Genomic DNA, 18,123 nt, shown 5'->3' on the forward strand with positions numbered 1-18,123 from the left:
AGCGGCGCGCACCGGCACGGGCTGCCCTTTCGCACGCCTGTCGGGCCGCGCGTCCGCCGTGAAGGCAATGTCGCGGGCGCCTGCAGGCGGCGGCGCGCGAGGCCCCCTCGGTGGCGCCATTTTGGAGTGCCGGCGGGCGGCGGCGGCGTTGTCTTGTTCTTTGCCGTTTGTCCCTTTCGCTCCGCGCCTTTCCGCTGCCAGCATGAGTGTGGTGGAGCACGTACGAGAGATGGCGTCCGCGGGGCTCCACTCTAACGTGCGGCTCCTCAGCGGGCTTCTCCTCACGATGAGCGGCAATAACCCGTGAGTGGCCCTCCCGCGAGAGGGCGCGCCGGGTGGCTGCGGGCTGACAGGGCCGGTGGTGCTGAGGGAGAGGCCCGGCGGGACCTCGCAGGGTGGTGGAGGGTGTCTTAAGGGTAGAGAATGAGGTAGGCTCGCTTTTAGAGCTGTCTCTCCCGCTGGGCTTTGTGGTGCGGCCCCCGGGCTCCTGTCCCCGGCCCTGCAGGGGCTAAAGCCCGGCTCTGTTAGTGCGCCTCTGTCCGGGGTTCTGCATGAGCAGCGCAGCCTGTACCCTTTGGGGTTACATGGTACAACACGAGCGTCCTGGTAGTGGTGGAGTGATTTTCTCCTTCCAAGGGTGCCCTGTGTAGGTCACAGTTCTTCACCTGACTCAAGTGATTCACTTTATTTTTCAGGACTTCCCTGTAAGGTATCATTTTACATTGTGGATGGGTTTTCAGGAACTGACTGAAGTCAAAATCCTGTTCTGAAACCCTAACTTTTCAACACTTCTTGCAAGCATACTGCAGGCGTTATAAAGAGAGTTTGTAAAATGTAGAAACGTGGATTAGGAACAGAATAGGTGTACGGGGAGGTGGGTTGCCTTGTAAGCTTGAGTCCATTCAAACAAAATGTGCTTTAATGGATGTTGGTAACCTGTGGTTTGTTATGGTGAGGATGGGGGCTGCTCTGTTATGGAAAGGAGTGACCAAGCAGCTAAATGTGAGATGTTGTCACTGATGAGGTGTCAGGAGCAGCTATTACATTTGTTTGTATACAGATAAAAGAAATTGGCAAGATAATACCTTTGTGAGGAGATTGTACCTGTTACTCAAGGGCCCTTCCATAAGAAGCAGCGAAAGTTGAAGCCAGACAAACCAAAGCTACAAATACTTTTTGTTCTTATGCAGTTAGCTGATCTCAGCCTTTCTGTTTGCATTTCTTCTAGGGAACTGTTTTCACCATCTCAGAAATACCAGCTCCTTGTATATCATGCAGACTCTCTCTTCCATGATAAAGAATATAGAAATGCTGTAAGTAAGTATACAATGGCCTTGCAGCAGAAAAAAGCATTAAGTAAAACTTCAAAAGTAAGACCTTCTACTGGGAATGCTGCATCAACTCCCCAGAGCCAGGTATTTAAAAATTGACTAATATGCTGCATAAAATGATCATGCTTCCCCTTACAATTAATGTTGCTGACTCAATATGATAACATTAGATTGTGAATTTATCATGTCAAATAAACCTGACATTTAAGAATAATTAGTTCTGAAAATATCAGAGTGATATTTTCTAACGCAAAACTTGATATAGTCTTGAACATAAGATTTTTTTGTATTTGTAGTTCATGCTTTTCATTTGAAGATGGGAGCGATACCAGCTAGTAGTAGGTTGCATTGTTAACTTTTTGCATTAGATTTTTTCAACATAGTGTAAGCATTTAATGAGGAAACCTTATTCAGGCTTTTTACTTGGCTAAGACATCGTTGTACTTCAAAGTTTGTTTTTTTTATTTCAGTGTTTACCATCTGAAATTGAAGTGAAATATAAAATGGCTGAATGTTATACAATGCTGAAGCAAGATAAAGATGCAATTGCTATTCTTGATGGGATTCCTTCCAGACAGAGGACCCCAAAGGTGAGTTCTGGCAGACTTTTGTCACAACTCCTTGGTCAGCATATCTTGAATGTATAGGCCAGTATCTGGTCAAAACCAGCATAGCCTATAGGTATAATATCATTGTGTCTTGGTATTTGCTTTTGTATTAGTTAAATGTTGTTTGGAAACACTTCCTAATGTTTAAATTAGCTTAATTTATTTGGCTTCTTTAAAATCAGACAAATTTTGTATTGCCTCTGTTAGAAAGAATTTTTAAAAAGTGAAAAGAAGTAAATGTTTGTGTGCATCTTTATTAATTTGTCTGAATTACCTGGTTAACTCTTTAGTATTGCACATGGCAGGTACAGAATTTTGCTTTTGTAAAAGGATGAAGAAATGCTATTTTTTAATTCTAAAAGTTTGTGAAGTATTTGTATATCTATACATAAGGCTTTGAATTTGTATCATCCATTTGATGGTTGTTCTTTGCATGTTATCATGAATAGTTTTCATAGGGCAAAGGATAATGGCTGGTCTTAACAAAAGCATCTACTACGAGAAAAAATTATGTGATTGCAAACGGCTGAGTTGCTGCAAGTTAGTGATTACCATATACCTGACTGAATAATCTTCTGCAGTTCTGAGTCAAACATGTAAATGTGAGAGCCAAAGCAATTGTTTAAATTACTGTACTTTGCCTGGTTATAACCACAAAGTGGAGTCCTAGTCTCTGTGGAAGAGCTGGTATCACTGGAGAGGAAAGGCATGCTGTCACCTGCTAGAGCTGACTTGTAGCCTCATTGTCTCACAAGGTTGACTGTTCTGTGGTGTTTTCACTATTAGCCAGTCAACATAACTTGCTAAATTGTGATTGCTTAAACTGAGCAAGTGTTTTAATATATTCTTGAACCCAGAATGTGTATGGAATGGCACTTCATGTCTGATTGTATAGTCTGAGCAATGTAAGATCCTTGACAGGCTGAAGACTTCGGCAGGTAGAAGGAATGCCAGTGTTCCACCTTTTAAAATCTTCTCATCCTTTTTAATAACAGTTTAGATAATGTTAAATATTTAGATCCCATTGTGGCCTGCAGTGCCAAATATGTTGAGTCTTTGCTTGCTGGCTCTGTTATGTTGTAAGGGCTTAAAAGATTAACACATCAGGTCAATCAGCTGTGTTTCATGTTAACGGTATTCCTGTATTGTGCTAACAGTGTATGTCACTGAGACTCTAGTAACATCAAAGTATTCTGTTTGAAGACCAACTTACAGAACAGAAAAAGAAGAAAAGATTGAGAAAAGTGCAAACTTTTTACCTATACATGCTAGTAAAATAAAATAGTGTAGCAGAAACCAGCTACTTGTGTTGTGTAGAGCTCAAATGATTTCTGTTCTTTCATCAGTCATGACTTCATGCAGAAACAAAATGGAAACTTTCTCTGCCTTCCTAAGCCAATTCAGAGAGATCAACTGAAAGAAGGCTGATGTAATGGATGTACAGGCCCTTCTTGGGGTCATATCTAAGTGTTTGCCTATCTTTTGACTTTGTGTATGCAAAACACTGAGATTTCAAGATGCACTTTGCAAATACAAAAGAGCGTAAATTTTATCTTTGGACTGAGAAACAAGCAACAATTTTAATTTTAAACTATATGGTATGTTACAGTGTTCTCAGAAGAAAAGCAGGTAATTTTGTCTTCTGCCTAGAACGGGAGGGAGGGAGACGTGCTTGAAGACAAAGTTGTGACCTTTTCTTAGTGAGGATTTCTCCTTTCTCATACTTGACTCTACCAACATTTCTATTGCTTGTAGATCAATATGATGTTGGCAAATCTATACAAGAAAGCAGGTCAAGAACGCTCATCTGTTACGAGCTACAAAGAAGTACTGAGACAGTGCCCTTTAGCACTTGATGCCATACTAGGTAGGTGTCTTCACACTGTTAGCATTTCAGTATTAAACAGTATTATAATTTGAATTATGCTTGGGACTAGGTAACTGTCTTGCATTTGCATGTAATATGTAATGCCTACATTATACAAATTCTAAAAAGGATTGTAACAAGCTGCTTGTTTGTGCTTGTCAAGGGATAGAATTTCTGGTCTTCTTACAATTAATTTGTATTAAGAGCCGTTTATGGTGGCTGAAATTGGTGTATATACCATTCTGTATAGGCTTGCTCTCGCTGTCGGTGAAAGGTGCAGAAGTGGCCTCTATGACAATCAACGTAATTCAGAGTATTCCTAACTTGGATTGGCTTTCCGTGTGGATCAAGGCATATGCTTTTGTGCATACTGGAGATAACACAAGAGCCATAAATACCATTTGGTAAGAGTTCAAAGAGCACGATGTAATAAAGTAATATATTTATATATAATTATATTTAAAATGGCATTATATAAGTAACAGGCGTTTTTTTTCTGTTACAGCTCTTTAGAGAAAAAGTCATTGCTGAGGGATAATGTAGACTTACTGGGGAGCTTAGCAGACCTCTATTTCAGAGCTGGAGATAATAAAAACTCTATTCTAAAATTTGAACAAGCACAAATGCTGGATCCTTACCTGATAAAAGGTGAGTAAATCCTAAAAGAAAGTTTACCTACTGTAATGATCTGATGAGTAACGTTAGAGTAGCAGCTACATGTGATCAGCATGCAGCAGAATATTGTATATTGTTGTACCTGGCTTTCAATTCAGAATTTACATTCAAAAGCTGTGTATCTTGAACAGTTACTGGTGGTTGCACAGTTTAAAGGGGATGTTTGTGGGTTTTGTTTTGTTTTTTCTTGTGAATGAACTTTCCATTTCTCGATGATCGATCTTCAAATGTTTCTCTTTAGGAATGGATGTATATGGTTACTTATTGGCCCGTGAAGGTCGACTAGAGGATGTGGAGAACTTGGGCTGCCGTCTCTTCAATATTTCTGATCAACATGCGGAACCCTGGGTGGTATCTGGGTAAGTTTTCTTTCTTACCTCAACTCTTGATGTGCTGCATGCAGTGGAATACAGTTGATGTGGTAGATTACAGTTGATAGAGTGCATTCAGCTTTTTTGTTCAGGTGCTTTTCTACCCTATCTGTTCTGTTCTTGGGGTAACTTAAATTAGCTATCCATAAATAACTATTTTGGTTGTTTTCTGTATGTTTAAACCTATTGGAGTTACTGCACCTGTACAATAACAAGGATATATTAAATAGCGGTAGCAATTAATATTCATACTGCTTTTTTTTAAACTCCTGAAGAGTTTTTTCCTGAACATGCATTCTTAACTTCAAGAAGTTCAACAGTTGCCTGTAATTTCTTCTTTTTTTTTCTTTTTTCTTTCTGCTTTTAAACCTCTGTGAATGTGCACAGGCACCACCGGCAGTATATGTTTACAATCCCTCTTGTCTTTTCATAGGTGTCATAGTTTCTACAGTAAACGATACTCTCGTGCCTTATATTTAGGAGCCAAAGCTATCCAGCTTAATAGTAACAGTGTTCAAGCTCTGCTGCTGAAAGGAGCTGCTCTTAGGAATATGGGCCGAGTACAGGAAGCAATTATACACTTCCGTGAAGCAATACGTCTTGCGCCTTGCAGGCTGGATTGCTATGAAGGTGAGTGAAGGGAAGCTACTCACACGTATAGTTGTGCTTTGGTGTGAGGGTTGGTGTCGTGGTGAGGATTAGGCAAGGGAATGACAGGAATTCTTTTCTCCTGCTGACTTTCTAGAAAGTGAATTATTATCACCCGCTCTGCTAGAAGCAGTCAGATGAGGCATACTAGAGAATGCATGTATTTCTAAGAATGATTTTCAAAAAGGGCTTTTTTTGCTTTGTTTAATCTGGATATAAACAGACTTGGGTGTTTTGAGCAAATCACTTTTGGATGATGATGTTAACCATATGGTTCGTTCCACTGGAAGCTTTGTTTTGTCATGCTTTCGTCATATCTATTTAAATCTTGTTGATCTCAACAGCAGCTTCAAGTAAATAGTGAATTGTGAAGAGTCCAGGCAAAGTATTAATACCTTGGTATTGGAATTGGACAAAAATCTTAGGTGTACTTAGTCTTAGGGTTTTTTTTTTTATTTTTAGTACCCACCCATAAATAAAAGTGATGAAGTCAATTATCTGTAGAATGGATGTGGTGAAATGTAGGCTTGTGGAAAATACACAAAAGAATTGTATGAGAGATGTTAAACCTTGCACCAGTTTGTAACATGATGATGTGTTCTAGGGTCTATTTTCTTAGGATTCCCTGGTTCTCAGGTTTTTTTCAGTGGTACTTGTCTGTCTTCTGTGCAATTATTGGTTAAGTAAAACCAAACTGATTATGCTGTAATACTCAGCAGTGAAAATTTGGTTTGTTTTTTACTTCTTCATTTATTCAAAATGGAGAGTGTTAATCTGATTCTCGTGGCTGCTCCAGTTCCATATCTCGTGCTTTGTGGTGGGCACAGTGCTGTAGATTCTCTGCTAAAGTGAAATGCATGCATTTAGAAGCACTGTAATGCAGTTTTATATTTGCTTGAATAGTTTTGTTTCTCTTGCAATCAAGGAAGAAACGTGTAAACTGTCACATCTTAGTCTTTTGTCAGATGTTGGTCCTGGGAGACAGTTGTCCATCTCCTACCTTTGTCTTAGTTTCCCTGTTAGATCTCTGTGCCATTTTAATATTTGTGTCCAAGTTTCCTTATCTGCAAGTTTCTTTGATATATTTTAATAAATGTTGGGTATAGAGTCACTTTCTCGATTGCAGTTTGTATTTGCTTATTGGAGTGTCAGTTGTTCAGAATCTGAGTGCTACTAAAGTGCAACTGATGGAGGAGGGTTGAGTGTCTGTAGTGCTAACACAAAAACTGAAATGTTTTCCTTTTTGTATCATCAGGTCTCATTGAATGTTACCTGGCATCCAACAGTATCCGCGAAGCTATGGTTATGGCGAATAATGTGTATAAAACTCTGGGAGCAAATGCACAGACACTCACTCTGTTAGCAACAGTCTGTCTCGAGGACCCAGTCACGCAGGAAAAAGCAAAAACATTATTGGACAAAGCGCTAACGCAAAGACCTGATTACATTAAAGCTGTGGTGAAGAAAGCAGAACTTCTTAGTAAGTTCGGGTTTTTTATTCCCCATGTCGATTTATGTAAAGCACACTGTTTTACATGGAAGAGTGTTCTACAGCCTCGTTGATGTGAGGAATGTAACAGTGATGTTACAGCCCAGGGATTTATCAGTTCTATCCTGAAGGAAAAATCACAGGAATTAATTGTATCTAGCAACTGATATTACAGCAGCACTTGAAACAATTGCAAACAAAACTTTTTGACTTCAAAGTATATGTAATTGTGAGTGTAGCAGTATTGCAATAAAAAGCCATTGTTCAGAGTTCATCTTGTAAAAATTATGTCACTGCTATCCCCCACGCTGACAGTTCTGAAGGCAGAAATAGTCTTATGATGGCTCTTTGTGTACACTTGACTTTTTATAGATGTATCTAAACTATTAATTAAAACTGTAGTTTTGCATATAAACAGGTAGAGAACAGAAGTATGAAGATGGAATTGCTCTGCTGAGGAATGCGCTGGCTAACCAGAGTGACTGTGTTCTGCACCGAATACTGGGAGACTTTCTTGTAGCTGTCAATGAATATCAGGAAGCGATGGACCAGTACAGTATTGCCCTGAGGTAAAGCAGAGACTCTGGGATCACAGTATATTTCTGAGAACCAATAATCAACTTGACTAAGTAAAAAGTTGAGCCACTAATTGATTAGGACATGCATCGCAGGTAGCTTTATATCATTCTCCCTTAAAACAAACAAAAACATTACAAATGACGTCCTGTAAATTAATTACTTGGTCATAAGGCTTTGAACTGAGAAGTGCAAAATTTAGGGACTGCATTAATGCTAAACATGTCCCTAGGCATGTGATTCCTTGCTTAGGAAAGGATTAAGGCATGGATTTATTTATAGTTATTAATTATATAGTCAGGCACCTTAAGATCCATTCCTTTAGACTAGAAGGTGCTATATAAAAATGAGCTATTAAGTAAATTTAAATCGTGTGATTCAATTTAACATAACCTAAATGTTATTTTAGGATGTTACCATGTTTTGGTTTCAGCAAGTTAAATTTGCCTTAAATCTAGCACATTATGTCTACTATAAACTTCTATAGCTTAAATGGGTCAGCTGTTTTTTGCTTGCATATAATATATTTAGTCATAGTAATTTAAATTTTTACTGCTTTCACGTTACTTTATAATTACTGTTGTCAGGAAGAGTTGACTAAGTTTTCTGGAAGAGTGTGATGTTTAGATAAGCGCATGCTTGAGGATCAAAATTGTTCTATATAAAGATGTAATACTCGGTGTTACATCAGTGTTATGGTCAGCCTGAAGTGAAGTTGAATCATCTACTAAATTGAACTTCTTGATGATGTTAAACAGGAAGTGCAGGCAACAAGATGAGATTTTAAAAAAAATTTTTATTTTTTCTTTACAATAATGTCAAATATAAGAAAAAAGTTTTAGGACAATGCTTTCCTTTTGATTCTTTCCTCAGCTTGGATCCAAATGATCAGAAGTCACTAGAAGGAATGCAGAAAATGGAGAAAGAGGAAAGTCCAACGGATGCAACCCAGGAAGAAGATGTGGATGATATGGAGGGAAGTGGAGAAGAGGGGGACTTGGAAGGCAGTGACAGTGAAGCAGCTCAGTGGGCAGATCAAGAACAGTGGTTTGGCATGCAGTAACGGCCCCTCGTCCTGCTGCTTGTTTTGGCACTTGAACATACCACTAGGGCCATTCTTTGAAGAACATAAACTATGATTTTTGCAGTAACAAAGGACTTTTTTTTTAATTTTTTTTTTTTTTTAAATAGACTGAAACCATTTAATAGTTCTATGCATCTCAATGCCATGAAGATTCTTGATGCTTCTTATTTATTAAGTGTAAAGGACTAACTGTATTGGAGGTTGTTTGCAACTTTCATTTCAAAAAATTCCTGCTAAAACTAAAAGCATTAGAATCTGAAATGTGTAATAAGCCTGTTGTTTATGATGAAAACAATATCTAAATTCTGTCCAGGGCTAAGTGTGCTTGATCGATTTGTAAATACAGTGGTTTGTACTCCTTTGTGGAAAAGGTCTTCCTCTCTTGTTTGTATGCTACCATTTGAGCTCACGCTCCTGGTGAAGTCTGAAGGAGTTGCTTGGATATAGCTGAAAGCAGCACTTTTCTCTTGCTGTGTTTGTTGAATTAATTTGTCTTTTTATAAGGCATTACATGTGCTGTAAAGGAGAAGTTTGGTACGCTGGGCAACTTTGACCTATGAACACTTTTGTAGCTGACTGATTTCTATGTGTACAGAATTGAGCCAGTGTTGGAGAATTACAGTCATTTCATCAATCCCTACTAAACCCTGTAATCACTTAAAGTCTGTACATGAACATTTATTTTTAAATGCAGTTTAGTTTTATTTGAGTATGTTACCAAAAGGTTTTACAGCGGTGACTCAAAGCACTTCACATTCTGTATACAGCACTGACATTTAAAATGATATAAAAAGAATTCATGCCTCTTCACTTGCATTGCTGTAGAACTGTTAAATTATGCAAATACACATATTGTCTTGTTTTTGCCATGTTTATATACTTCATTTTTTTTGTCAGATAATACTTAGTTCACATGTTTTCCCTCACCTTTTGAAGGAAAGTTGTGTTGCTTCACCTACAAATTCTTAACATGAGCGTTTCAAGGGTGAGCTGCTTTGTGTAATCTAGAAACTGTTTCAGTTCTGTGGGCTTGATGTGTGGGAGGAGGAATTACTTCTTGCTCTTATTTTTCTTACAGTTCTGATTTACTAAAACATGTATTTTTATCTTTATATTAGCAATTTAATTCCTTTTGTATTATTCTGTTACCACAGGTATGTTGGAGCACACAGACTGTTTTTACAAAGCTAAAAACCAGTTCTGAGTATCAGTTGGAGGAAAAATGGCTGTTTGATGCAAATACGAGACATGGAAAACAAGCTTCCCCCTAGTTGCAAATGTATAATTCAGATCAGGGTAAAATATCTATCCATCTGTGACGTGCATTATATCAATTAGAAAAATGCCCAACAGAAAGAATAAGCAGATTACTTCTATTATAGTCTATTTTGGAAATGTTTTGGTATGTCACATCTTACAAAGGAGGAGTCTTAATAGTTTATCCATTTAAGAAAAGAAAACAGCTGGCTATCTGTTCTCTCTGGAATTTTGTGGGCTTTAGACTTTCCAAAATATCAAATTCAATTAGGGTTATTTGAAGACTATATGGGAAGAACAGAAAAGCATGTGCTGCTGTCTTGGTGATTGAGTTGGCGTAAGCTGTTCCTGCTCCTTCGTTAAACAAATACACCAAATGGCTGTATTTCAGTTAGAGCAAACATTGTGTTAGTTGCATTCTGGTGGATGAGAGGCCTGATCTTTTATGAAGAATCTGTATACCATTGCGGTGTGGTGCAGTGAATAGATTTCAGCTCATTGCATGTCTTTCATAACAGAAAGAAATACGCATGTACAAGCAGCTTCAAAGCATCTTTTTTTTTAAAACAAACTGATTTGTTTTCTCCTCACACTTGCACACTCATCAGATTGTATTCTGCATCTGAAAGTTGGGTAGCTTCGTTAGCTTTCTAGTTGTAATCCAAACCTTTGTTGTGGATGAAAAAAAAAGGAGTTCTTGGTGTTATTAAACTACAGAAAGGATGCATTTAATTTTGATGAGAGAAGTACATGAGGTATGTGATGTATATTTTGCAAGCTGCTCAGTCATTTTATTCTAATGATTCCTTTAAATAGGTCGTTAATTGCAGATGGAAACCACTGGCCTTATGCATTTCTCTGAAACATTTACATAGAACAGGAAATCAGAGAACCACAGTGTTACTAAAACCATTCTGTAGTATGTAGATAATCTGATAATCTCTCCTTTTAGAGCAGACGGGAAACTAAAACTACTTCAAGATGAGTGTGCTGTAAAGAAAACATCGGTGTGTTTACGTGCGGCTTTAGCAAACAACTCCAGGTACACCTAAGAACACCTTAAGATAGCTGTCAAAATAGAGTTGTATCTTTGCTGCTTTGTTTTTCTGATAACTTGGCTCATTATTGAAAGTGAAAAGTTCAGTCAGATCCTGCAAATAGTACCTCTGCGAGTACCTGATGTACTGGGGTTATATATCCTGTGTCTAGTCTGCTAATAGTTGTACAGCAAGTGAGTAAGGAACTTTAAGAAGCCATACATGTCGAGTGCATTTGAGGTTGTATAGATAGATATATTTAGCACTAGCTTCAGAATTCTAGAGGGATTCTTCTTGCCTATTAATGAGCCTTCATTAGCGCTCTAATTTTAGAATGTGATCTCTGGTTTTGCAGAGATCTTGTGCTCTCAAATTCAGTTACTGGTATTCTAGTTCAGGGAATGTAACAATTAGCCCATAATAAGCAGCTGACCTCATTCCATCCCTTAATCATGTGCTGTGCACCCTAGAAGAAAAGATTGTAAAGACAAAAACTGAAGTTCAGACTGTGTCGAATCCATGATGTAAGCTCTCCAAAGTGAAGCAATTTGTAGGTGAGGCAAGAAGGCTGTTGCCATCCAGTTGTATTTTAGAGCATTGGCATTCTGCAAGTGCTGGTGTCTGGGGCTGGTTACGGATGGAGTGCCTGTGTTGGCTTGAAATCCTGGAATTTAAATCACAGATGTCATTAGTGAGTTTTAATTCTTCCCTACTTTGAGACAGGAAAGACACAGAACTGATGCAAGGGAACAGAATTTCTTCAAACCTTACATAGACTTGGGTAAGGGCTGAAAGACTTCATTTACCAGAGTCTAAAAGCAGCACACGTTCATGATGTGGCTAGGAATTATCTAAATAATGCACGGTCTGTAGCAAGTGATTTGATCATGCTTTATCCTGTAATGTGCTGATAGCACCTGAAATATTGGGAGAGTTTCTAATTCTGATTTCTAGATCTTGGGAATCTAAGAATTGTGAAGCAGAGATAATAGAAGGAACTGAGGACTGCTGGCCAATAGAAATGTTTTCTGACTAATTGAGGTGCTTTTTCCTTTTCTGTTGCTCCTGATTATAGAGAGATTTTAGATTAACTAGGACTTTTTTTTTTTTTTTTTTCCCCTTCAATAACCGTCTTCCTCATTAGGCCTGGTTTTGTGTGGTGATTCCTCCCTCCTTGCTTTTCAGGAGCTCAGTGATGTGGAAACTGATCCATCCAAGGCAGAAGCAGGGAGGAGTACTTATTCAGCAAACCTTCTTTCCTCACTTTAGATCTCAGCGGTAAGGAAATCTCAAAAGCTGTGTCTGCCACTGTAATTTCAAGTTACACAAATATACAATAACCAGATATCTTAAAAAAACAGATCTAAATCAGTGCGGTCTCCAGGTATCTTAAATTTAGTGCCCCTAGGTGGGCTTAAACTCAGTATAAACCTGTAATTTCAAACTAAGCAGCCTTAGGCAGGGCTTAAAGTAGCATATTCAAGATAATGTGTATTCAGTACTGCCCATCCGTAAATTGATAGAATTTTATGCAGTGCCCGGCAGAACTCAAGTACGTTGCAGTCGATTTTGCTGTAGTTTCTTCATCGAAAGGATCCAGTGTGGGCCTAAAAAATGATTCCCCCTACCTGTTACATCCCTGTGCTGCCAGGGTGACAGTTTAATTCTGTGGATTGATGCCTGAACCTACCCCCACTCCGCTCCCATCCTTCTTTTGCTTTTTAACTCTGCAAACCTTTTTGCTGCTTTTTTCTACTATATTTTTATATCCTTCATCTGCTCACTTAATAGCCCTGCAAAAGGTTGGTTGGTTTAAGCATGTTGAGAAGGAGAGGGCAAGAACTGTAAAGCTGTTGTTGAATTGCCCTGGCCTAAGGCTTGGGTGATCATTAACATGTTTGTGCCGGTCCAGTGACCGGATCTTGGAGGGAAAGGTAACGCAGGAGGAATGCTGGCTTGGGCAGGGCAGGAACGGGGCAACTGCTGCAATTCCTGCTGCATTCCTGGGACTGGCAGGCTGGTTAGGATGTCTTTCGGAAGCTCCCAAGAGAAGGCAGGGAGATGTCTAGGGCTGCGTATTTGGGTGGGGAAAAAAAAAAAAAAGTTATTCTGGTGCAAACACAGCTCAGGGAAAAGTAAGATGTTCATGTGGGGAACTTCAGTGTAACAATTTATATACTAAGTAAAGCCCTTTGGCTAGTCCATGTCTCTCACTGTTGATGGCAACAACAAAAAAAAGAAAGAATAATCTATGTTTTCACTTACTGTCTTGAGCCTTGTGCTTACTTTATGAACCTTAATGGTTGTGTAATGCTGGGTATGGAATGTGCAGGGGAAGCCTCCGCTGCGGTGGGTCGCTGACGGGTGTTTACACTGTGAAGGCCTCCCTTGCAAATAGCTTCCCCAGAGAGGCCGAGGGCTTTGTAAGTTTGGAGATCAGATTCCTTTTCCTCCTTTCTCTTTATCATCCTGTCAAAACACTGATGCATGCAAAAAGAGTGATGGTTTGGGAATCTAACAAGAGCAGTACAGTTCCTGACTTAGGAGTTTTAAAAAGGACTGAATTTTCTACATCTGGCTGTTCACAGAACCATTTCTTAAAGGACAGCAGCTGCCTTCTACTGAGCTGCCTGCCCTGCGGCGTGGCCTGCCCGCGGTGTGTTTGACCGGAGCGTGGCGTGGCAGGGAGCACTGACCTTGCATTCTGAATGTTTCCCTGTCGACTCTTGGGCTATCTTTTTTGTCAGCTGTCTGTTCCAGAGCATTGTGAGCCTTGTCTAGAGGACAAAGGAGAGAAAAAAAAAAAAAAATTTAAAAATCCCGTATCTTGAGACTTGGACTTGATATAAATTTCTTAAATATTTACAGAGAACAAAAAGTGCAGTTACATCGAAGTGGCTGGACGGGCAGGCACCAGCAGCAGCACACTGCTTAACTGAGGGGGTTCGGTGATTTGGAACATCTCCCAGTTGGGTTCCCTGGGCTGGGAGAGTTTAATGGTTGGCAGAAGTGAGCTACTTACATTGGCAGTTGATCCAAGAACTTGGGTTGATCTGGCAGCACAAAAGGGCTTGTTCCTGTGCTGGAGAGGCGGCGCGTTGCCCCGTGCTTTGCTATAAAGGCCGTTAAGATGCCAGCTTGAACTATTTAACTATTTTAAAATTCCCTGAATTTTTGTTGTTCCTGCTTTTTTTCCTAATGTTTAGTGTATAATATATTGTGTTATTCCCTGATGTGCAGTATGGTTTGATGAGCTGAAGCTGGTCACTTGGCTTCGTCCTCTTGAAATAGTAAATAGTTTTCCAGGAAACTTAAGTGTGATGACATCAGCAGAGCAAGAACAGCAATCTGTGGATACACATCTTCCTTAGACTGGTCCATATAAGCTGCTGTCCATGTGGTTCTTAAGATAAATGTTTGTCTGTCGGGAAGCCAGTGAAAAGCTGTGATCTGTGACCAAGGAGCTTTTTTGCCTTGTAAAACTTGACGAGGTCCTGGTTAGCCAGTGACGGAGTGGGAAGATGGTGTAACCTCAGCAGCCTCCTGCTGAGGCCCATAGTGAAAGTGAGATGGGGGCAATGTTCATATGGATTGAATTGTCTCTGTTGATCATCTGGTAGTCCCCACATGGCCTGGAGTGCAGGAATCTGTTTAACTAACACAGGGAAAGTTTGGCATGACTCTGAAATAAACAGTAATTCTTGATATGCCTAAGTTCTAGCTGGCCTGGATAGCAACTGGGTTCTGGTGTTGCTGCTGACTGTTACAGGAGGAGGAACAGGGTACGGAGACAGACCTTAACCTTTCCTCAGCTCGCCAGGACAGCTTTTAATAGGTAAGAAAGGAGGTGGCGGCTCTCGCTAACCTTTCGGTGTCTGTTCTGTGGAGAATAATGTCACACTGAAACTCAGCCAATTCGATAAGGCTGGAGGTCAAGTGTTTGCTTCCCTCACAGAAATATTGGGCTCTGAGAAGTTTTAAGGACCTTCCACCCAGTAATGCTGGAAATAGTTGAGATTTTGCAAACAGGATTTAACCCTTCCTGTGCTGTGCTTCTATTGCCCAAAAAGGGTGATTAGGAAACAGATGGGTTTCATCTCCTTTTGTGCTATGATTTACCATCCATGCTATAAATTCAGAGGCTTTATGTGGTGGAGGGAAGAACATCCATCATCTTGGCCTTAAATAGGTGTAGGACACCAAGCTGCTGGGCGTGCAGCCGTGGCATGAAGTGAAGTGGTGCCTATCGCAGGCAGGACTTGGCTGTTCCTCTCCCCTGCCCTGGGGAGGAGGGGAAAGCCTACAGTCCATTCCTAACCCCAGCCTAGTCCCAGTGCCAACCCAGTGAGGATTGACTTTCCACTGGGCTGTTAGCGACAGGTAAAAGAGGAACTGAGGAGGTTGGTGGGACGCTGCCAGCGGGGCTTTCACCGAAGTGGACATGTCTTGGTGAAGACTTCAAAGACCACCATCTGCCGTGCAGCTTAATCCCATTGGGCTTTAAGATCAGAGTGTCAGCAGCTCTATTTTGTGAAAGGTTGGATGTTGTTAGTCTGTCAAAGTACATCTGTTGGATAAAAGCTCTTCTGGTTTAGGTAGAGACCTCTCTAATGAGCACGTGGAATCTGATTAGGTGTAGGGAAGAGCAAAATGCTGAGCTGGTCCTACCATTGCAACTCTGAGTAGATGCAGAAAAGCCACTTCAGGAGTTAGAGCAATTTCCAAGAGGAAGAGAGAAGTATTTCAGGAAGTGTGTGTGCTCCAGGGTCAGTACCAACTTGAGAAAGGAATTTAGGACTTTGATTTTGGGTGCTTGAATTTCACTTCAACACCTTCATTCGCTCTGTCCTTCAACCTGGACTAAGGGAACTAGTGCCTGGTTCCCCGCTGCGGTAGCCAGACGCCAGCAGCAGTAGCCTTTCTCTGGTTTAGCTGCGTGTCCTGAGGTATGTCTGGTGCTGTGCAGCACGCACATTCATTCTTCAGGCTCGTTTTGGCACGTCGCATGCGGCTTTTTGCGGTTTTATTGTGGAATCTGGTTGACACAATGCTGGGATATGGGTAGAAATGTCAGCGGTGCTGGTTGGGGAGGTTCTGTAGCTCTGGGAGGTGGAGGACTTGTTAAAGCAGGTTCTGGGTGCTCTGGAAACTTGGCCTTGGTTTCCGACAGGCCACCTGCAGTTTGCGTGCCTCATCTGGCAGAGTGGAGATTGAGTTGATGTTATAGCGATTTCCTTCTGTGGTTTTTTTTTGCTGGTGGGTTTTTTTTTTGATCTGTGAGAGATTTGGGAGCTGTGAGCAGGAGCAGCGTGGGGTTTGGAAAGCAGCCTGTCATGAAGCCGTACTCTCTGGTTGAGGCTGAAATTTCCAGCACGTGACGGCTGGTTTGTGAGCACGGGTGGGTGGCTGTGGCTTGGGTTCTGTGCTATCAGTTCACTGAAGGTATAAAGCCCCTCGGTGGGATGTCCCAAGAAGCTGACAGCACCCACAAACCAGAGGCTTAGATTTTAGAATGGTACAGGACTCGGTACCCATAACTTATAGCCAGAGGTGAACTGTGTCCACAGCAAAGCAGCCACTGTAAAACAGGACTGGAATTGCTGGTTGCAGCATGGTGAGATGATGAGTATTTGGCAGGAACCCTTGGACAGCCGAAGAGCTCCACCATGAATCGTTGTTACTCTGGACAGTGAGGTTGTTCTTCTAGGAGGAGGAAAGGACGCACATTTGTTGAGTTAAGGGGTGGTGGGAGCTTCCCTGCCCGTGGTTTGCCTGTTGCAGGTCAGTCTCATACTGAACCGAAGGTCTGCGTTTGTGCTTAAGTCACAGCAAAGGGCAATGACAAGAGAAACTTCTTTTAAGTCACGACTTCTGTCTGGGGTGTCCTGGCTCGCTGCACGCGGGGCAGCAGCAAGATCGAAACGCTCGGTGTTTTGCAATCACTGTACGCTGGAGCTGTGCGACTTTGTTACGAAGGTGTGAGCTGGTTGCAGCTTGGTGTTAGCCACTGATGTTATCTTACCCCAGCAGTAAAGCAGTGTTCCTTGCCTGCCTCTGTAGGAAAAATTGACTCTGCCCCCTGCATAAATAGCAGGGGGTTTGTAGCAGCCTGGGCTTACTGGGTTTGGGGAGTTTCTTGTTGTTTCTGAACTTTAATTCTGGTATCCTCTCTGCCTCCAGGAGAGGCTGAATGGGACACACCAAGTGGTTGTTGGGGGCTGACCACTGTTCAGAGCCGCCAAGTCCCTTTGGGCTGAGTGACGGGTGAAGGGCAGCTCACACCGCGCGTGCTGAAAGCTCCCCGCCTCTCAGCTGCTTCCTTGGCCTCCTGGACCTGCACATGTAAAATGGGCCCTTTCTCTTTGCTGTGCCTCAGGAGCCAGCCTGGTACCTTTTACCTCTTCTCTTAACGTTGGTGATGTCAGGAAAATCCTGTGTCAGGTTTATGATAAAAGCACCAATTCACATGGAAGTGTCCAGGTGCTCCCATCACCCCACACAGTCCCTGCTGGCTGCTCTAGGAGGGGAAGGGGATAACCCTTAGAGATTCTCCGTTATAAGGGGATAGATAATCCTTATACATTCAGCTATAAGGGGATATCCCACTGTCTCTATTTAAACAAATAGCAGAGGCTCGAGCCGATTAGGCAAACTGAGCCTGCTAAACTGATGTCTGAAGGCTTCTCTGCTCTTCCATGTGGTTAAATTGCTGCGATGGAATATTTTAGAAGATCTCTTCAGGTGCTCAGCGCTCTGCAAACTGAGCAGAGGGTGGAGTGCTGGTCTTTCCTCTCCAGTCCTGTGACTTTTCCTGTGGCTTTTTCCTAGCTGAGGTTGCAAAGAAAATTTGCCATCTCCCCCCTGGGGAGGCTTTTCTCATTTCTCGCCCACCCTCCTGGGGGTGGACGCGGGTTCTAATCATACATAAATTCACCTCAGTGCAAAACCAGGGCTATTTTCTGCCCTGTGTATTTAGTTTGCTATAATATGTCTATAACTTGAGCTATGGGGACCTGTTTCCTTGTTCTATGGCTGTCAGTGGGCTCATCCATGGAATGCTCTAGAGCCAGGGGTTTGCAGCGAGAGGAGGAGGAGGGGGAAGATGAAGCTGTTTATCTCAGCATCTCTTACCACATACTCTTGCACTCGAGTACCTAGCAACCCGCTGAGCATCACATTT

General features: G+C 41.4%; 1 protein-coding gene across 3 annotated transcripts; it reads left to right on the forward strand.

Annotated features, from left to right (window-relative positions):
• Positions 1 to 101: 101 nt before the first annotated feature.
• ANAPC7 (anaphase promoting complex subunit 7) lies at positions 102 to 9,518 on the forward strand. Of its 3 annotated transcripts, XM_074887234.1 has the most exons (11): positions 102 to 303; positions 1,229 to 1,415; positions 1,802 to 1,921; positions 3,695 to 3,806; positions 4,057 to 4,210; positions 4,312 to 4,454; positions 4,723 to 4,840; positions 5,286 to 5,482; positions 6,756 to 6,980; positions 7,408 to 7,558; positions 8,439 to 9,518. In XM_074887234.1, the coding sequence occupies exons 1-11, from the start codon at positions 203 to 205 to the stop codon at positions 8,626 to 8,628; spliced, it is 1,698 nt and encodes a 565-aa protein (XP_074743335.1). In that variant the 5' UTR covers positions 102 to 202; the 3' UTR covers positions 8,629 to 9,518. The 3 variants fall into 3 exon arrangements, with proteins under 3 accessions (XP_074743335.1, XP_074743337.1, XP_074743336.1); XM_074887236.1 differs by lacking the exon at positions 8,439 to 9,518 and having other exon boundaries at positions 7,392 to 7,529; XM_074887235.1 differs by lacking the exon at positions 102 to 303 and having other exon boundaries at positions 1,229 to 1,317.
• The last annotated feature ends 8,605 nt before the right edge of the window (positions 9,519 to 18,123 follow it).

The sequence above is a fragment of the Strix uralensis genome, chromosome 17, assembly GCF_047716275.1.
Source record: "Strix uralensis isolate ZFMK-TIS-50842 chromosome 17, bStrUra1, whole genome shotgun sequence".
Taxonomy (NCBI): domain Eukaryota; kingdom Metazoa; phylum Chordata; class Aves; order Strigiformes; family Strigidae; genus Strix; species Strix uralensis.

Coding starts and splice junctions, on each gene's coding strand:
- ANAPC7 (XM_074887234.1), top strand. CDS start 203: ATGAGTGTGGTGGAGCACGTACGAGAGATGGCGTCCGCGGGGCTCCAC. Junction 304..1,228: donor ACGATGAGCGGCAATAACCC/GTGAGTGGCCCT, acceptor CATTTCTTCTAG/GGAACTGTTTTCACCATCTC. Junction 4,841..5,285: donor GAACCCTGGGTGGTATCTGG/GTAAGTTTTCTT, acceptor GTCTTTTCATAG/GTGTCATAGTTTCTACAGTA.